The following is an 18,998-nucleotide window of genomic DNA, read 5'->3' as shown; positions in this document are numbered from 1 at the left end:
GCTGTAAGAATTAATCCAACAAGGTCGGGCGGTGGTGGCACATGCCTTTAATCCCAGCACTCGGGAGGCAGAGGCAGGTGGATCTCTGTGAGTTCGAGGCCAGCCTGGTCTACAAGAGCTAGTGCCAGGACAGGCTCCAAAGCTACAGAGAAACCCTGTCTCGAAAAAACTAAAAAAAAAAAAAAAAAAAAAAAAAAAAGAATTAATCCAACAAATCATGTAACGTGATCTCTTCATTGAGAGTACTTGGTGAATATTAGCTGCTGTGGCTGTTGTTTCCATTACTGTTTAGTTTAGTAGTAGTCTTTGTAGTAGATTTTTGTTGATTTTTTATACTTACATTCAAACTTACTTCAAAATTGTCTTTAAAAGGATAATTTTAACCTTATTCTGTTATCATGAGACCAGCATATACTGATTGAGCATCCACTATAGACTACAGTTTTGTAATGAAGGCACATGATGTCAGTTCATTGAAGTTGAAGTCTAGTAAGAACAGACATTAAAGAACCATTCCATGTGCAACTGACTATCTTAGGTCAACCAAAGACTCTTTTAAAAAGGTAAACAACCAAGTTTTTAGAAAATTTCTTCTTAGCTAAAAATTGGGAGACCAAAACATTTTGAGTTAAGTTTTAAAGGAACACGTGTGTTTGGTTGCAGTCTTTGTCTGCTTGTCTGTTCGTCCTTCTGTTTTGCTCATTTGGAATAGTCTATATACCTGCTGTTCTAAATACTGGCTGCTGCCAACAATAGCATAAACTGAGAGACACAAAGAAGGAAGAATGAAGAAAGGTAGATTTTTTTCTCCTTTTCAGAAAATGTGTTTGATATCTCTTCAGACTTAGAACTTGGCATTTTATGTGTAGGCAGGACTTTAATAGCGTGAAAAAGAAAATCAAATCCAACATAATTATGTATAAAAAATAGCAAAGCAGCTTTGGGGTGCACTTAGGATTCTACTGGGTAGGGTTATATGTATCACATGACTTAATGAAGCCCTTTCTTCTAACTCTGTCATTTCCATTGGGTACGATGACAGCATCTGGGGTAATATTTAAATATGTCCTATGATTAGTCATTTTAGTTTGTCTCTGTGCATTATAAATGCACCAACGTCATTAAAAGGGCCAGTGTGGCCTGGCATAAGCCAGCCTCATGTCTCACCACCGTCCAGTGTAGCATGGCTCTGCTGCTGGCCTTCACTCATCTCAGAAACCCCACCTGTTGATCTTCCTCAAAGTCTGCATTCATTTTCAGTTTTATCTAAAGTGCTTCTCTGTGTTGAGTGTTCCAACGTGCTTCTCTCTGATCCTGTTCTTCCTCATACCATTTCACATCAATGTTGAGCATTTCCTTAAGTATCTTTCAGCCATTTTAGGTTCCTCTGTTGAGAGTTCTCTGTTTAGGTCTGTACTCCATTTTTTTATTGGATTATATGTTCTTTTGGTGTTCAATTTCTTGAGTTCTTTGTATATTGGAGATCAGACCTCTGTCTGATGTGGGGTTAGTGATCTTTTCCCATTCTGTAGGCTGACGTTTTGTCTTGTTGACCGTGCCCTTTGCTTTACAGAAGCTTTTCAGTTTCAGGAGGTCCCATTTATTAACAGTTTCTCTCTGTCTGTGCTGCTGGGGTTACATTTAGGAAGTGGTCTCCTGTGCCAATGCGTTCAAATGTACTTCAGTAGGGTATAGAGTTCTCTTGTATTATACCCTGAAAATACTGTCTGCTGGGCTCCCTAACTAAAGCCTTTGTTTGTCTCTATAGCATTGTGGGAATGCTGGGTACTGCTGTACTTTGCTGTCTGCTGATGTTTTCATGCAGCAAGGTGGAAGAATCATCTGGCTTACTACACTTCCCCCTCCCCTTTCCCAAGGGTCACGGTCCCTTGGCCCCTACTATTTGATACACAGAAACGAGTTTTTTCTATTTTTCTATTTTTTTTCAAGCTTCTAGATGTTATTCCTTATTGCTAACCACATTATAGACCTTTAAAGGTCCTCCAGGAGAAACAGCACTATTTCTATTTTAGGAATATTAGTTTGATGAAGATGTGCTGAGAGAAAGAGGGGATCTGAGGAAGACATGCTAGAAATGATGTTAGGTGATGAGAGGAGGCAAAGCATGGCCTTAAAGTGCTAGTGATGCTAGGAGACGCAGGGATGCCTGGAGACCCAGGGATGCCGGGAGACGCAGGGATGCCGGGAGACGCAGGGATGCCGGGAGACGCAGGGATGCCGGGAGACGCAGGGTTGCTGGTAGACGCAGGGGTGCTGGGAGATGCAGGGGTGCTGAGAGATGCTGGGATGAGACAAACACTTGAAGCAAAGGTGGCCGTCATTCAAGAAGTGCAAACGCCCAGGACACAGATGGGAACAACCTCACAGGTGGCCATTTTCAGATTGGAAATAGTGGGGAAGTCGTGCAACTAAGAATCAGGGTAAAATATTCAGTTCTGTTAATTCTTCTGTTTTCTCTTGCATTGTCTATCAAAGGACATGGTGACAGAAATGTGCTCTGGCTCTTGTGTGGCAATGGAGATCCAACAGAACAATCCTACAAAGACATTTCGAGAATTCTGCGGGCCTTCTGATCCGGTAAGTCTTTAAACTATTGCCCTATTTTGTGTCACGAATTAACTAAATATTTTAACAAGTTCAGTTTTTAGTTTTCTTATCTTATAAATTATGTAAAAGTGAAAGTACAAAAATTGTTCACAATAGTGTTTTATAAAAGAATAGTTATTTGCCTAGTGACAATAGAGAACAAAGTATTACTTATTATGACACTGTTTTGTTTCCATTTGTTAAATAAGAGTCAAGGTAAGTAATTTTCTTAAATTTTAAAATAAAATTTTCTGAGGTATTATCCTTTCAAATAGAAAGGGTATAAAACTAAATATAAAAAATATCAAAACGAGGGCCTTATTCTAGAAGCATAAGAAAATATGAGCAGTTGAACCTGTCTAAGTGGGCTACAGCAGTGATGTACAAGTACATTTATGCAGAGCTTCTAGAACAATTAGACCTACAGAGGAAACCACAAATAAAGAAAGACCAAGCAATTGGTAGTTGAGGCAAACTCACGTGCTGAAGAATTGTGTGGTAAGAGAGCAACTAAGGTAAGGGCAGCCATGACAGAGGAAGAAAGACCGTGAGGTGCGGGGAACATGGAAGGGTCTGAAAAGGTTGCGTCATAGGCGAGAAGGCAACAGTGAAGGGCCGAGAACTTCCTGTGGTCCACAGTGAGATTGTTTCCTTGGCTTGGGTGTGGCCCACAGCGAGACTGTTTCCTTGGCTACGGTGTGGTCCACAGTGAGACTGTTTCCTTGGCTTCGGTGAAGTGCATCTTTGGAAGCCTGGGGAAATAAGTCTTTTCCTAAGTAGAGGAAATAAGGTAGAAAATATAATTCTTATATATAAGGAGAGAGGAAAATTCTTTATATGTAACTCAATTTTAAGAATTATTACAGAATTGTTTCTTTGGTATAACTGGAGTAAATTAAATTGAAAGAGATTAAAGAAAGGGATTCTAGAAGTAAAAAAGGAACAGACCTGACAAAAATCAAGAAATCCAGCGAGGCCTCCTTTGTATCTTTTGGAGAGAATGGCTGGAAATGATACATGGGTTGTGAAAGGCGATGCTTAGTGCCGAGAAATCTGGGAGAGCATGGTGCTGATGCTGTGTTTCTACTCAGTGTCAAGCCTGAGAAGTCAAGAAAGGATACCATTGACCGGAGGAGAAAGCCATTTTGTTGATTTTAATTTCTGCTGATAGCCAAATGGGGCTTTTGTTCATTTTTGAGAAAATTAGAATCTGAATGATCAACTGACAAATAAGAAAAATTAGAGAAATAGAAATAACAAAAAAGAAATGAATTAAGTGTTGTCATTGTTTCATTCTCTCATAAACACAGTAAATATGAACCAATACTGGCACTTGTGGATGTAAAGATAGAAGCTTCAACTAGGCAAAGGGGTGCCCATGGTAGCCGGAACACGTGGAAGGCTAGGGAAGGAGGATCATTTGAGCTTGCAAGTTTGAGGTCAACCTTCGGGGGTGGGGGGAGAACAGAAATTTCAAAGAGCTTTCAGCGAAGTGAAATGGGAACCTAGAATTTTAGCATAGGTAGCCCAGCCTAAGGATGGGTAGCAAGGGAGTTTACTGTAGAGCATGGCATCTGAATGGAAGCGGTGGGAGAGGATGTGATTCGAGTTGTACGAAAGCATCCCTTTTTTTTTTTTTTGGTTTTTCGAGACAGGGTTTCTCTGTGGTTTTGGAGCCTGTCCTGGAACTAGCTCTTGTAGACCAGGCTGGTCTCGAACTCACAGAGATCCACCTGCCTCTGCCTTCTGAGTGCTGGGATTAAAGGCTTGCGCCACCACCGCCCGGCCAAAACTTTACAGCAAGCTCCTCCCTTCTCAGGGTGCTCAAGTGCAGGTAGGCACAGCAGAGGAAGTGCTCACTGAGGAAGCCCTGGGGAGTGAGCACGTGGGTACCCATAGACAAGACAGTACTAGAAGGAAAACCATGCTGCTTCTCTTACAGATATTTATTCAGTGAACATTTCTCGTTGGAGTAGTATGTGCAGGCTGCTAGGTTCTGGAACTGGGGCCAATGAAAATGGCTCAGCTAAGTTCCTGTTCTTTCAGAAGCTCAGTCTCATGGTTTAGTTTGGAGACTTTCAAGTTCTTGGATCTTGCCTCCAGAAGGTGTACTGTGGGTACTGCACTGTGGGTTTTCATTTTGGGGTTTTCATTTTTGTTGTTTATGAACTAATACTAGATCTTAATAATTACATGTATTATACGGTATCACAAAATGTGATTAAAGTATTTGAATATCAATTCTACATATTTGTGCATTGGCCTTGGGAAAACTTCACAGACTTCAAAATGAGGTTGTTAGGACAAGGCGAGATTTAGAATCCTTGCCCTAGAAAACAGGAGATCTGCAGAATTCCAGTAAGCATTTCTGGAATTAGAAAAAGTTATCTTAGCCCACGGAAACTTTATACCTTGTTCCTTTGCTAGCCGTGTCTTCCCTTCCCTCTGGGCCAGTCCTCTAAGATATCTCTTCCAATATATCAACAAATCCTTCTCGTTCATCCTCTTAACCTTTGCTCCAGCTCTCATACTCATATTACATTATTTGTGGTAATTAATTGGTTGTTTGGGTGGGGTCATTCCTTCTTCATTTGCCAAGTATTTTGCAAGGCCCTCTCATACATTCAGTACTTTCCTAGACTGCAGATATGGCAGTTAACAGACCAGGCAATAGCCCTTGAGCCATTATAAAAGTTACAGTTTACTGGAAGGAACAGACCTTGAACAGACCCTAAAAAGTATAATACACGGTGTGTCCCAAGTGCTGTGGGGGAAGCAATGCAGAGATGAGATAGAGTGTTGCCAGGAAAGGAAGAATGAGAAAGGTGGCAAGGTTACAGAGTTGACAGAGGTAAGGAAAAGTCTCTTAGCATCCAGATAGAGGGAGCAGCAAACCCCAAAGCTGGAGTACCCCTGGTGTGTTAGAAGGCTCCAGGAGGCCTCTGTGGTGAGAGCGGAAGTGGGGGGAAGACACGGGAAGGATATTAAGCAACTGAAGGGCTTCAGCTTTTACTCTGTGTAAGAGGGGAGCCAATGGAGAGGCTGTTAGAGCAACAGCAGGGTCTCACACATTTCAGTGGCCCGTGTCTGGCTTCTGTGGGGTCAAGAGCAGGAGAAAGGGCATAATGCCTAGTTGCTTCGTAGTCGGGCTGGGAAGCAGAGGCACCTGCTAGTGCTCCTTGTTTCTTCACCAATTAAACGCTTCCATCAGCTAATGTGGTCATGCTCTTAGAACAGTGCCTAGCGTGCTGTAAGCATTACCAGCCAATTTTCCTCACTTTTTTTGAGTTCTTCGGGAATGTGCCATGAGGCACCGCATGGCAGGTGGTGGGCAGGCTGGGAAGACTTGAATGAGCTTGGGGGTGACTTTGCTTTTAGATCTTGATTTCACAAGTGTGGTTGAGTAAGGTAGGGCATGCTAACCGCTGCCTTTGGAGTGAGAACCTTCTTCATTCAGAAGAGCATGGGGTAGTTCTAGTGAAGCTAAAATTATGTGAGATTAGGAGATTAGGACAACTCACATTGCCCAGATTAGAATGTGGAGAATTAAGAAATGAGTTGAAAGAAAAATGTTGGAATAAATAATTATTGTTCTTTAAGTAAACTGCATTGTTTTATTTTGTTAAGGAACAATAAAAAGCAGACATTATGCTGAAATAATTTTTCTGACACTAGTAACACATGTGTCTTAGTTCCTATGCTATTGTTGTAAAAATACACTGTGACCAAGGCAATTCTTATGAAGAAAAGTGTTTAATTGAGGATTTGCTTTATAGTTTCAGAGGCTTAGTCCATTATCGTCATGGTGGAGAGCGTGGCAGGGGGGCATGGTGCTAGAGAAGAAGCCAACAGCTACATCCTGATCCAGAAGTCCACCCCAGTGACACACTTCCTCCAGCATAGCCACACCTCCTAATCCTTTTCAAATAGTGCCACTCCCTGATAACTAAGCATTCAAATATATGAGCCTATATGGGGCATTCTTATTCAGACCACCACAATGTGTTTACAGGGCTCCTGTTTTGATCATATAATAGAATCCCATGGTGGATCAGAAAATTCATGGGAAACTGTTTTTGTTTATAATATTTACCCCTGTTATTTTGTGTCTTTTAAGAAGGAAAAGAGACTTCCATTGGAAGTACATCATCTATAAAGAGAACAGACTGGCTCAAGGGACTCCTCATATTTAAGAGCTTCAACAGGCATAAGTTCAAAATTGAATAAAACCAACTCAGTTATTTATTAAAATCGAGTAGTAGTCAAGACAATGCTAGATATTTCTTGTAATCTTTTATAAGAAGGAAAACAGAAGCTCACAGCCAATGGAAAATAAATGGAGAGTTGGATAAGTACTTTCGGGAAGTAGAATAAGACTGCTTTTTAAAAAATGAATGATTCTGGTGCTTTGGAGTCAGTACCAAGGTTTCACGGGGGTTTTGATCTAAGTGGGCAAATCTTAAAGAATGGAGTTTCCCCGAGGGGAAATGAGGATCTACCCTTTCAGGTCAAGGATAGTGAGGTAGTTTGAATGTAATTGGCCCCATAATCTCACAGGGAGTGGCACTATAGAAAGTGTGGCCTTGTCAGAGTGGGTATGGCCCTGCTGAAGGAATTGTGCCACTGTGGGGCAGGCTTTGTACTGCCCAGTGTCTCAGTCGACTTACTGTTGCCTGTAAGATGTAGGACTCTCAGTTACTTCTCCAGCACCATATCTGCCTGCATGCTGCCATGCTCCCTGCCATGATAATGGATGAGCCTCTGAACTGTAAGCTGCCACCCCAATTAAATGTTTTCATTTAGAAGAGTAGCCATTGTCTTGGTGTCTCTTCACAGCAATAAAAACCCTAACTAAAACAGACAGCACATAGGTAGTAAAATTAGAAAATTTAGTTTGAAATATTAAATGGATCACTGTAATAGATAATAAGATTACTGAGCTCATAACAAATAATATATTTAAATTCTTTTTAATTTGTCAATCAGAGTATAAAGTACCTCATTTAGTCCTAACAGTGATTCAGTGAGATACAGACGTCATTATTTCCTGATGTTATTGTTGCTCCATTTTATCTACACGGAGACAGCGCATAAATAAATCTGCACAGATCTCTGGATCATTCTCTACAGTCAGGCATCTCCATCAGACTGTTCTGTTAGGTTAGGAATGAGCATGGCATTATAGCAAAGGCTCTTAATACTGGAGGGGCTCCATCCTGAGCCCTTCAATCTCTAGACACGAGAGTCTGGCATATAGCTGGAATACAGACGTGTGTGACGCAGAGCAGCAGAGTCCTCGTGACATCAGAATCTTGGAGGTGCTGTCACTTACTCATTGGCTGCCACTCACTGGCCTCTGCCATAGCACAGACTGGTGCAGAGCACATGTCTTTTTCCCTGAGCCTCCAGTAGTTGCCACTGCAAATATTAATGTCAGCAGGCATGGTGGCACACACGCCTGTAGTCTCCACTGTTGGGAGGCAGAGGAAGAAGGATCATGAGCTCAGGGCCAGCCTCCACTACACATTGAATTCAAGCTAGCCTATGCTACATGAGACCTTGTTTCAAAAAAAAAAAAAGCCTGTAAAGACAAGGCTTGGTTAATAACTGAAATATCCTAGTGATTCTCTAACTTGTTCCTTTCTAGAACTTATTCTTAATTATTGCTTTTATTGATTCGGCACTATACCTAGTGCTGTTTCTATGTCAAACACTCCTAGTCCGTAGGATGCGGTGGTGCTGAGGAGAGTGACACAATCCGCTGTCTGGCAGGATAGCTACCTAACAGGTAAAGTAAGTACAGTGGAAGGGGACATGGTATGGGGGGTGAGGAAAAGATGGCTGTCTAAAATGGACCATGAACACCGTCATTCAGAGTCCTTTTCCCACCAGTTCAAAAGCAACAACTGTCTTCTGAGTCACAATGGTTTCCCTTAGGAGAAGTCAAGGGTAGCATGAAGAATGGAATGCAGTTAGGAGGGCGTTCTCAGGGCACTTTTAGCTCTTAGCAGCAGCGATGCACCAACCACACATCATCTGCAATGCGTTGGCAGGAATTCCAGCTGGTGCATTATTTGCACATAGTAATATTTATGTTTCAATATGCCGTTCTCTAAGAGACCTAGTTCACCACCTACCTCCATGACAGTCACGACATTCTCAGACTCTTCATCACTTGCGGTTTGTGTTTCACTGTGAAAAGGGTCAGCACCTGCACATTGTCCACTGGCTGCCTACTGGACACTCACTCTCATTTCCTGCTAACTCTCTATAAACACGGGGAAGGAAAGGAGTTTTGTCTTTTCTTACTGATATTTTAAAGATACCTGGTATCTAACACATAAATATATATATTGGAAAGAATGAGTGTTTGTCCAGGTAATTCTTTGTATTTTTTCTTTATTAATATTTTTAACTAATCTTAAATAATGCATGTTAAACAGCTGAGGACCTTTGAGGCTGAGAATGTAACTCAGTGACAGAGCAGTCGCCTACTGTGAGTGAGGCCCCAAGTTCAATTCGGCACCACAAAAAGGTACCTATTTTTCTTTCCATTGTTAAAAAATTATAGCAGCCTTTGCCCTAAAAGACTTTGGAGTTACCATATTCCAGTCAGATGTGTGGCCCTCTGACATTCAGAAGGCAGGACTTACAGTTTCCCTGGAGCAGTGCACCCTGGGAAGGGCCACAGCACCAGCAGGGGCTGCTAGCGTTTTGGAATCCCAGGAGGCTGGCGCACATGTGACGACTTTATCTCCCTAACAGTCACGTGCTGTTTGTCAGCTTCAAGTGTCATCTCCCAGGGGTACTGCTTAGGACAGTAGACTGGGCATTGAGATGAATGGAAATATGCTTAAACCTTTTTGAGACTCTGGGAAATGACCAATTGGAGATACAAAAGAGCCCATCACTTTACAAGTCTATTTGTGGGTAAAACGCCAACCACACCAGTGCCAGGTTTGAGTCCAGGTTCAGTTACTATTAGCATGAATAATTCTGAACCATGATGTTCTCAGGATGTGGTCAGTAAGGCACTTTATTTATATCTTGATGAGACAGTCCAGACATTTGCAAGGCCAAAGAGAAGGCCTTTAAGAGCCCTCAAATGTGACCCTGTAGGCATATGTGATCCTTTCTAATATTGAATGTGGATTTTTGTTTGTTAATACCAGATAATAAGCCAAAATCATTGTTTCTATGTAGTTAATTAAAATCATGATATTTTAATCTTAATTCAACTTAATTCAAATATAATTAAAATATTCACTCATGTTATCTATGAACTGGTTATTCATATTATGAAAGAAGTCTGTACTTTTCATAAAAGTACTTTAAGAAGATATCTTACATTTTAAATAAAACCCAGGCTCAACACACTTCACATAAAAAGTGACAATAAATATGAATGAGTGACTTAGGTGTCGTGTGTCTTTTCTCCCCATTTTATCCTATTAATTAGTGGAAATGGACTTTACCTTATTTTTTAGATAAATACCAGATTAGAGGAGATATGTTTAAATATTGTCTACTTCTGTTTTTTCTAGACTCAGACTTAAAAGCAAAAACCTTATTACCCAAATTGTCTAGTATTTTTCTAACTCTTTCCTTTGTTCAGGGCAGTCTAACTCCAAGGACAAATAGTTTTCCCAATAAATTCTAAAGCTAGCCATGGTAAAGTCATTTCAAAGTCAAGCGTTATGCATAAGCTGTCTCTCTTAACTGCAGTTTTGTTTGCAACAGTTTCAGTTATTCATTGCCAGCCATGGTCCAAAAACAATACATGGAAACTTACAGAAGTATGACTTTTGTTATAGTAGGCTACTATAATTTTATGTAGTATTCTTGTTATTAATATCTTACTGTACTTACTTGATAAAGTCCCTTATTAAAAGATTTTATGTACGAAAAAAGCAATGCCAGGGTTCATGCATCTGCTGGGGTTTTGCACATATCCCTTGAAGATGGAGGATCAATAGATGCTTCCATAAATCCTACCAAATCTTTTCTTCTCCCTTTGGTTGAACTTGAAGGTGGGCAGGAAGAGTTCAGCAAGCAATGAGCATGCGTCCATGGGCTTTAACAGTAGCCAGGAAACCGATGCTCCTTGTTCAGAAGAAAGTGCATGGTTGTGTCCGTTTCTGCCCCAGAACAGTATACATTATAGATGCTCCTGGGGACTATGCTGACTGCGGACCTTGACTGCCAGTCCTATAGTGTCTACATAGTACTGCACTCATCTTCTGCTTGCTTTAAGAGGAGTAGCGGCCTCGCTTTCCCGGAAGTATAAGTACCACGTGCTATATTTTGGAGTGAGTCATCTTGACCTATGTGGTTTTTGTATTGCTCTCTCCCCAGGCTTCCAAATCTCTCCTTGAACCTAATTCCTCATAAGTGAATTCAAACAACAGAAACCGAAGGGGTCTTCTCTGTTCTGTGAGAAGTGGAAAGAAGCGCATTGCCTGTGTTGTTTCCTTCCCCGTTTCTGTTGTAGTTGGCCAGCCACGTAGTTCATGTCAGCTAGTTCAGGTCACTCCCCAGATGAGCAAAATTATGGAAAAGAACTAAGACTCAAGAAAACAAAACTTGATTCTCATTCTTGTTTTTCTTCTTTTCAAAAATAAACACTCTAATTTTGGTTTTGGACTATTATGTTTATGTATTTTTAAAAATAAGATTAAAGTATCATCCAATAACTAATGTTTTATAATACCCACTTAAGTTTTGCACTAATTTTATTAAACATACTTATGTGGGGCTGTCTTGGTAAAGTGTTTTTGGCCTGAGCTCAGTCCTTAGAACTCATGTAAGAAAAGCCAGGTGTGATAGTGTGGTCTTGTAATTCCAGGAGTAGGGAGGTGGAGACAGGTAGATCTTTAATGAGGCAGCCTAGCCTTCTTCATTAACTCTCGGCTAGTGAGAGACCCTTCTCAAAGAGAAGTAGTCTGGATGGATTGAAGAATATCCCCCAAGCTTGTTCCCTGGCCTCCATGAGCACTGAGCACACACACATATAGACCCACACATACACAAGCATGCATGTGCACACACGTACATGTTTGCAAGTCGCCCCCCCCCCCCAAGGAGTTGTAAACGTGGATATTAAAAGCCAAAAAACTAGGTTGTGGTAGCGCACACCTTTAATCCCAGCCCTTGGTATGCAGAGGCAGGCAGATCTGAGTTCAAGGCCAGCCTGGTCTACAGAGTGAGTTCCAGGATAGCCAGGGCCGTGACACAGAAAAACCCTGTCTCAGAAAACAGAAAGCTATGTAAGCGTAGGTGTTCAGCACGGAGCTTAGCTCATCTTCGCGCTGTAGCTGATTTTTCATCTTTATTCATCTATGGAGACATCTGAATGTTTGCACAAGTTTGTATTATTACCTTCAACTCTGTTTCTGAAGGTGACGTCATGGAATCGAGATAAAACATGTCCATTTAAAATGTATTTTGTTTTATTATTTCTAAAACCTTAGTAGCATAAGGGAAAGTGGTTTGAATTATTTCATGGTTTCCTTCGATTTTTCTCTGAGTAGCATGATGGATGCTGGTTCCTATTGCACATTAATATACAAAAGAATGAGTTGCTATTCAGAATGCTAACTAGCCTGGGCTGGTCGGAAGCAGGAGGCGCAGTCGTGAACAGCATCTGTCCATATCCATTGCACCGCTCCATCCTCGTCTTGTCACAGTTGACACATTGGGCTGTGCAGAGACTGCATTAAGCAGCTCACACATGAATTTTTATTAAGAATGAATGGCTGTTCACCAAACAAAATGTATCTTCTGAGTTTTTGCCCCTACGTAGAGGATTTTATTTGCCAACCATACTGTATTCTGTACTTTGCACTCTGAGTCAAACCAACAAAAAAAATGACAAGAAAAGGAAAGTTGGTTAACCAGTAATCTATTAACATAATTAATGGGTATAATAGATTTTGAGAATTTATTGAATTGTTACATTTCAAGCCTCTCCTTTAATTATATTTGAAAGCAGAATCCAATATAAAAACAATTCTATTTTTAAATGGTTGAATTGCATAAGTCCATGTATCATCTCACTGATTTAAAAATAGAATTTTCTATAGCGTAGCTTATCAATCATCAGGACACAAATGAGGACAAATTCTGGAGAGGTTGCGGGGGCAGGGGAGGCTTCATTCGCTGTTGGTGGGAGCGTAAACTGAGACAGCCCCTATGGACAGCAGTGTGGTGGCCTCTCAGAACACTGACCTGACTCACCTTATGACCCACCCACATCACTTCTGGACAGACATGAGCCTTGCAGCCTACAGAAAGACTTGCACACATGTTTACTGCGCCTCTTTTCACAATAGCAAGGAAGCAGAGTCAGCCTAGATGCCCATCAGTGGACGGATAGATAATGAAAGCATGCGTACACATGATGGGATGTCATGCACTTGTAGATAGAAATGAGTTTATGGAGCTTTCTATAAATGGAAAATGGATAGAGCTGGAAAATATTATGTAAGCAAGACTACCTAGGCTCAGAAATATGAATACTGTGTATCCTTCCGTATACAGATGCAGCTTCTAAACATCAATATATGTATTTAGCTGGGAGTGAGTATGGAAGAAGCCAGGAAACTAGAAAGGGACCCATGAGATATGGGATAAAGAGGCTTGGAGGGAGAGTTGTGGGCTTGCAGTGAATACAAGCCATGGGTGGGCGGGAGATAATGGGGAAGAAGCATGCAGTGGGGACGGACGTGGAGGAAAGCAGAAGGAGCAGGGAAGGGACACATCTGAACTGAGCATGCACGTTTTTCTGGGCACTGCTTCCTCAGTACTGCATTTATGTCGCATTTTATTGTATTACATACTATAAATAAAAATAATGGAAGATACTATAAAACAAAGATCGATTAAAGGGTAAAGAATCAAAATAACTACACAAAATATTTCCATACTAATAAATGTGTATTGCATATTATAAATAAAAATAATGGAAGATACTATAAAAGCAAAGATCAATTGATTAAAGGGTAAAGAATCAAAATAACTACACAAAACATTTCCATACTAATAAATGTTTGGATCATTTATGACTTGTAATTTCTAAAGGCTTTTTTTTCTTCATGTTTATGGGGAAATGAGCCAAAAGTAAGCCCCTTTTTTCCCTAATGAATCATTTATCAACAAAATATCATACTGTAAAAAATAACAATAATGGTGAATAAGTAATGCAAATAGTTTAAACAGGTATTTTACTATTTTAAATGGATTAATAATATAAGGTAAATCTTTCAAAACTTGAAATAATAAGTGAATAAAGCATTTTATGTTTTTTGAACATACATAGTGAGAGAACTGCACCAGAGTTCTTATAGGGACACAGCTCCATTGTAGCCAAAATACCTGCTTTAACCAGGCCTAACCACTTAAGAGCTGGACCGTGCTATCTAGAGCTGGAGGCCTGTGGGGGCTATTTTGTTACTTGTGTAAGTCTCAGGTTTCGGTCAAGACTGTACCTGGCAGAGCTTCATCCAAGAGCCGCGGGTGGAGAATGGCTGCAGTTCTGTATGCAGCAAAGATACTGGAATGTTCTTAAGATTCCTTGGTGTAAGCTCTGGTCGCTATGCTGTGTTTCTCAGAGTTCCCAAGTAACCCTTTTGCAATTCAATCTGTGTGGAGGTTTTACTGCTTAAGTGATTTTAGAAATGTGCATGGTTTTTGAATATTTAAAATATAGGGATCAGTGCAATGCGGACATCGTATGTGAAGTACATCCTTGTGTGAGATGTAGTGAATGCATCAATTCAAAGTTGGCATTTGTTTTTAAAATGGCTACTTTGTTCCAATTCTATAAGAGGAAAAAAAATGGATTTTTGTAATAGACCCCCAGCAGTGCTTTGATGGAGAAAAATCAGAGACCAAATGATCTAGAAGAGAATGAGAAGATGGAATGAGTTGTTTTTTTAACCATGAATTTTATGTTAACGAGATTATAGTCAGTATTTACAATTCTACCTGGAAGAGGATAAAGTGGCCCCTAGAATCTAACCCCTGAGGAAAGGTTTTTCTTTGTGGTTGGTAATTTTAAAAAGCCCTCAAAGAAGACAAGAAGATACTGAGAAAATCTGTTTCCTGGTTACAGCAACCCTAAGCAAAGTTATCCAAGTAATATGCTGTAGTTTATTAAATGGTCTCATTAATGGAATAATTCAACACATTCTGAACATATAATTGTGTACTTTCTCTCTCCCTATGTGTGTGTGTGTGTGTGTGTGTGTGTGTAAGTGGCACTGAGTGCTAATTCCAGGGGATTGCACAAGATAGGTATGTGTTCTACCACTGGGCTTTTCTTGCCGCTTCTTTTGCTTTCTTAATTTGGGGCTGGGTTTCACCAAGTAGCCTAGACTGGCCTTGAACTCACCCTGTAGCCTCAGGGAGGCTTCAAGATTATGATCTTTGGGACTGGAAAGGTAGCTCAGAAGTAAAGAGCACACAGATTGCTCTCTGTTGGACCTGGGCACAATTCCTAACAACCACCAGGTGGTTGACAGTCATCTGTAACTCCAGGCCTACATTTTCTGGCCTCCACAGCACCAGGCATACACATGGTACATAGACATACATGCAGGCAAATGTCTTACCACACGTTTAGTGACATCTGTCAGCGTCCAGCCTTGAAGGGTTCGCACATTCTAGAGTAGGGGCGTGTGGATTAGAAATGTCAGGCAGAGGAACAGAGATATGAAAGAAATACAGAGACACAGGATAGAACCAGGAGGGCAGCTCAGTGAATACTGAATACACCCGCATTTATTCTCCATATGCTTATGTACCCCAATACAAAAGGGGGGAGGCAAAGACTACTTTAGCATGACAGAAAGGACAAACAGAACAATTACCTACCTCAGTACCTGAGACATCAAGCCACTATTTCCCAAGTTAAGCATTCTGATGTTTTAGGCAGGACATGCAGCAACAACACCTTAGACCAAGAATCCTGTAGGCAGCCACTCCCTGGGTCAAACCTCCTGTCTGAAACATGAAAGAGCAGGAATAGGCTTGAATTCTCTGACTTTTGGTCAAGATGGAGCAGATTCACCTCTGTGGGCCATCTTAATATCCAAAATACCAATTAATGCCCTAGGTCAGAATATCTTGCTTGTAACCACGCCTTAAGTCAGACTTCTTACCTATAGCTTTGAAAAAGCAAGAGCAGACGTAACCTCTGACCTTCAGTCCAGGTGGAGTGGACCCACTTCTGTGGGCCCCCACAGGCAAAACACCCATACATAGAGTAAAATAATAATATGTTTTTTAAGATTAAGATTATCCTGCCTTAGCCACTCAAGTAGGTAGGTAGAATTAAAAGCTATATCACCAGTCCCAGCAAAATGTTTCCTTTTTAGAAAATAAATAACCAAGGAAATATGCACAATATTAACTGCAAGGAACAGAGTTTATTCTCCCTACATGAGACTCTTGCCTCAAGGTCTAATGCTTTGGGGTCGTACATAAGAACTGTGAATTCGCTGGAAGTGGTGACGCAGGTTTGTGATTCCAGCTGCTCAGGAAACTGAGGTAAGAGGATTGCAAGTTTGAGAGCAGGGTAATTTGGTGAGATAGTGTCCCAATATGAATAAAATAAAGTCTGTAGGGGCCCGGGGCCCGGGGCCCGAGGCCCGCGGCGCTGGGGCTGCTGCTGCTCTACGCGCCGGCATGGCAGAGGAGCTGCATTACCCGCAGGGCGAGCACCGGGCCAACTACGACCGCGAGGCGCTGCTGGGCGTCCAGTATGTTAAACTTGGCCACGAAAAGCAGCAGAGACGACTGCAGTCGATCATAAAGAAAATTGACTTGGACTCAGATGGTTTTCTCACTGAAAGTGAGCTCAGTCAGTGGATTCAGATGTCTTTCAAGCATTACGCTATGCAAGAAGCCAAACAGCAGTTTGTCGAGTATGATAAGAACAGTGACGGCACTGTGACATGGGATGAATACAACATCCAAATGTACGACCGCGTGATTGACTTTGACGAGAACACTGCTCTGGATGACACGGAAGAGGAGGCCTTTAGGCAGCTTCATTTAAAGGACAAGAAGCGATTTGAAAAAGCTAACCAGGATGCTGGTCCTGATCTGAATCTGGAAGAATTTATTGCATTTGAGCACCCTGAAGAAGTTGATTATATGATGGAGTTCGTCATTCAAGAGGCTTTAGAAGAACATGACAAAAATGGTGATGGCTTTGTTAGTTTGGAAGAATTTCTTGGCGATTACAGGCGTGATCCAACTGCAAATGAAGATCCAGAATGGATACTTGTTGAGAAGGACAGATTTATGAATGATTACGACAAGGATAATGATGGCCGGCTCGATCCCCAAGAGCTTTTGTCATGGGTAGTGCCCAATAATCAGGGCATTGCACAAGAGGAAGCTCTTCATCTAATTGATGAGATGGATTTGAATGGTGACAGAAAGCTGTCTGAAGAAGAGATTCTGGAAAACCAAGACTTGTTTCTTACCAGTGAAGCCACGGATTATGGCAGACAGCTCCATGACGACTATTTCTACCATGATGAGCTTTAACTCCTAAGTGTGCCCAAGTGCAGGATGGGTCCTTTTGTAGTTTGCTACCAGCTTTACTTTTATGATAAAATATCGATGTTGTATTTTACACTCCTAAGTCTTACCATATCAAATCTTAATGTAGATTATCATTTTGGGCCTTCTAGAAGAAAAACAAAACAAAAGTTGATATTTATTTCAAGATTTATTGAAGGAGTAAAACATTAATATCGTGCCATATGACCACACAGTCTTTCCTAAGTACTCCGTCTGTTGTAGTACTGTGCTGTGGAATGATTGAGTTCTGTTTTCATACTTGAAAAGATGGAGGACTGTAGACATGTCTAAACAATAGTGTTTAAGTAGCATGTGATGAAGCGATCAGTTTTTGTTCTGTACTAAGTAGATTTACTTTTGAAACTGACAAAAGACAGTGTTTTTAGGTTTAGTGTTATATTTTAAAACCTTTTAAGGAACCTTCAGAAGGACTTAAACCTCACGTAGATGTTGAGAAGTTCTACTTAATTTTAAAATGGTTTCTATAAAGGGTTTTGTCATATGAAATAGAACTTTATATTTTTGCATATGTATAGATAGTAATTATATTTAATTTATAACTATAGCATTATGGTGAGTGGAAATTGACATTGTACAGACTCTTCATTTTTGACTGATTAAAAATAAACTGTCCTATCTTTTTATATGTTTGTTTTTTAATTTTTCCAGATGAACTTTAAATTTAGCACAGGGTTCATTTTATTTTACATTATTCATTCCTTTATTCAGGTAGTGGATGGTCTCAAAACTGTTAATTGTTCTTGGTGTATATTCTTATTTTGCCTTTTTTTTAAATAAAAAAAATATGTTATAATTGAAAAAAAATAAATAAAGTCTGTAGCTAGAGGTCGGTGATGAAGTGGTTTCTTAGCATATGTGAATCCTTGCGTTTGATACCCAGTGAGAAATAGAAAATTGAAAGGAAGGGTAGGAGTGGTGGAGAGGAGGGGAGGGCATGAAAAGAAAGAATGTGAGCTAATGCATTTTAGCAAAATGTATTTTTAAAATATAGTAATGTATAAGCCTAACAAATGAGCCGAAAGATCACTTACTGTAACACTATGTTAATAGTGGCCATTCATAAGTGTATGTATACCAGAAGACCTTATTTCTCCAGGGAATTCAAATTTGTCTTAATATTGTAATACACTTAAAAACCTAATGCTATTCTTATTAATTGTCCCCATCTCATGTGGCATTTTGTCAGTGACATTATCCTAAGTTCCAAAGCAGGTCGTTTTCAAAGACACAGAATTAGTGTTCAGGGTTCTCAATTTCATTCTCAGCCATATGTGCCAAGTTTGCAAAATTCTGATAAACAAAATCATCAGTCATGATAGATAAATTGATTAGGAAAGATCTCTCACACAAGTGTGAGGACCTGAGTTCAGATCCTCAGAACCCATGCAAAAGTGTTAGAGTGTGCATCTGTAATCTCCATGTTCTGTGGTAAGATGGGAAGAGATACAGGCAAATCACCAGAAACTTTTGCGCCATATAGGCTACTGTACATTGTGGCAGACAATGTGACTCCATTTCAAACAAGATAGAAGGAAATGATGGACATCTAAGGTCATCCTTTGACCTCTACATATAAGTTCGCCCCAACACACATACACACACATCGTACACATACATGAAGATAAAAAAAAAGTCAGTCAATTGGTGATTACATATATGTCAAAGGAGTTTTCGTGAAAATTCCTTGAGATAAACACTTCTGGAAAACATAGCAAAAGGACCTTTGAGCACTTAGCTAAGTGGCTGAGTTTTCCTACTCTGTCTCCCATGAAGAGTGT

General features: G+C 40.4%; 1 protein-coding gene and 1 pseudogene across 5 annotated transcripts in view; both read left to right on the top strand.

Moving 5' to 3' along the window:
• The window catches only part of Nme7 (NME/NM23 family member 7), a 147,398-nt gene that overhangs the window by 86,556 nt on the left and 41,844 nt on the right, over positions 1-18,998 (top strand). For all 5 annotated transcript variants that reach the window (XM_041662560.1, XM_041662557.1, XM_041662558.1 and 2 more), the window contains one exon: positions 2,497-2,598. In XM_041662560.1, the coding sequence (XP_041518494.1) occupies positions 2,497-2,598 (102 nt within the window). The remainder of the gene's footprint in view (positions 1-2,496; positions 2,599-18,998) is intronic.
• LOC121455335 lies at positions 8,710-17,563 on the top strand (annotated as a pseudogene).

This window comes from Microtus oregoni, unplaced genomic scaffold (assembly GCF_018167655.1).
Source record: "Microtus oregoni isolate MIOR12 unplaced genomic scaffold, Mior012 000013F_ref0000133, whole genome shotgun sequence".
NCBI lineage: Eukaryota > Metazoa > Chordata > Mammalia > Rodentia > Cricetidae > Microtus > Microtus oregoni.
Note: the sequence above shows the minus strand (reverse complement) of the source record. Positions and strands in the feature narration are given on the sequence as shown.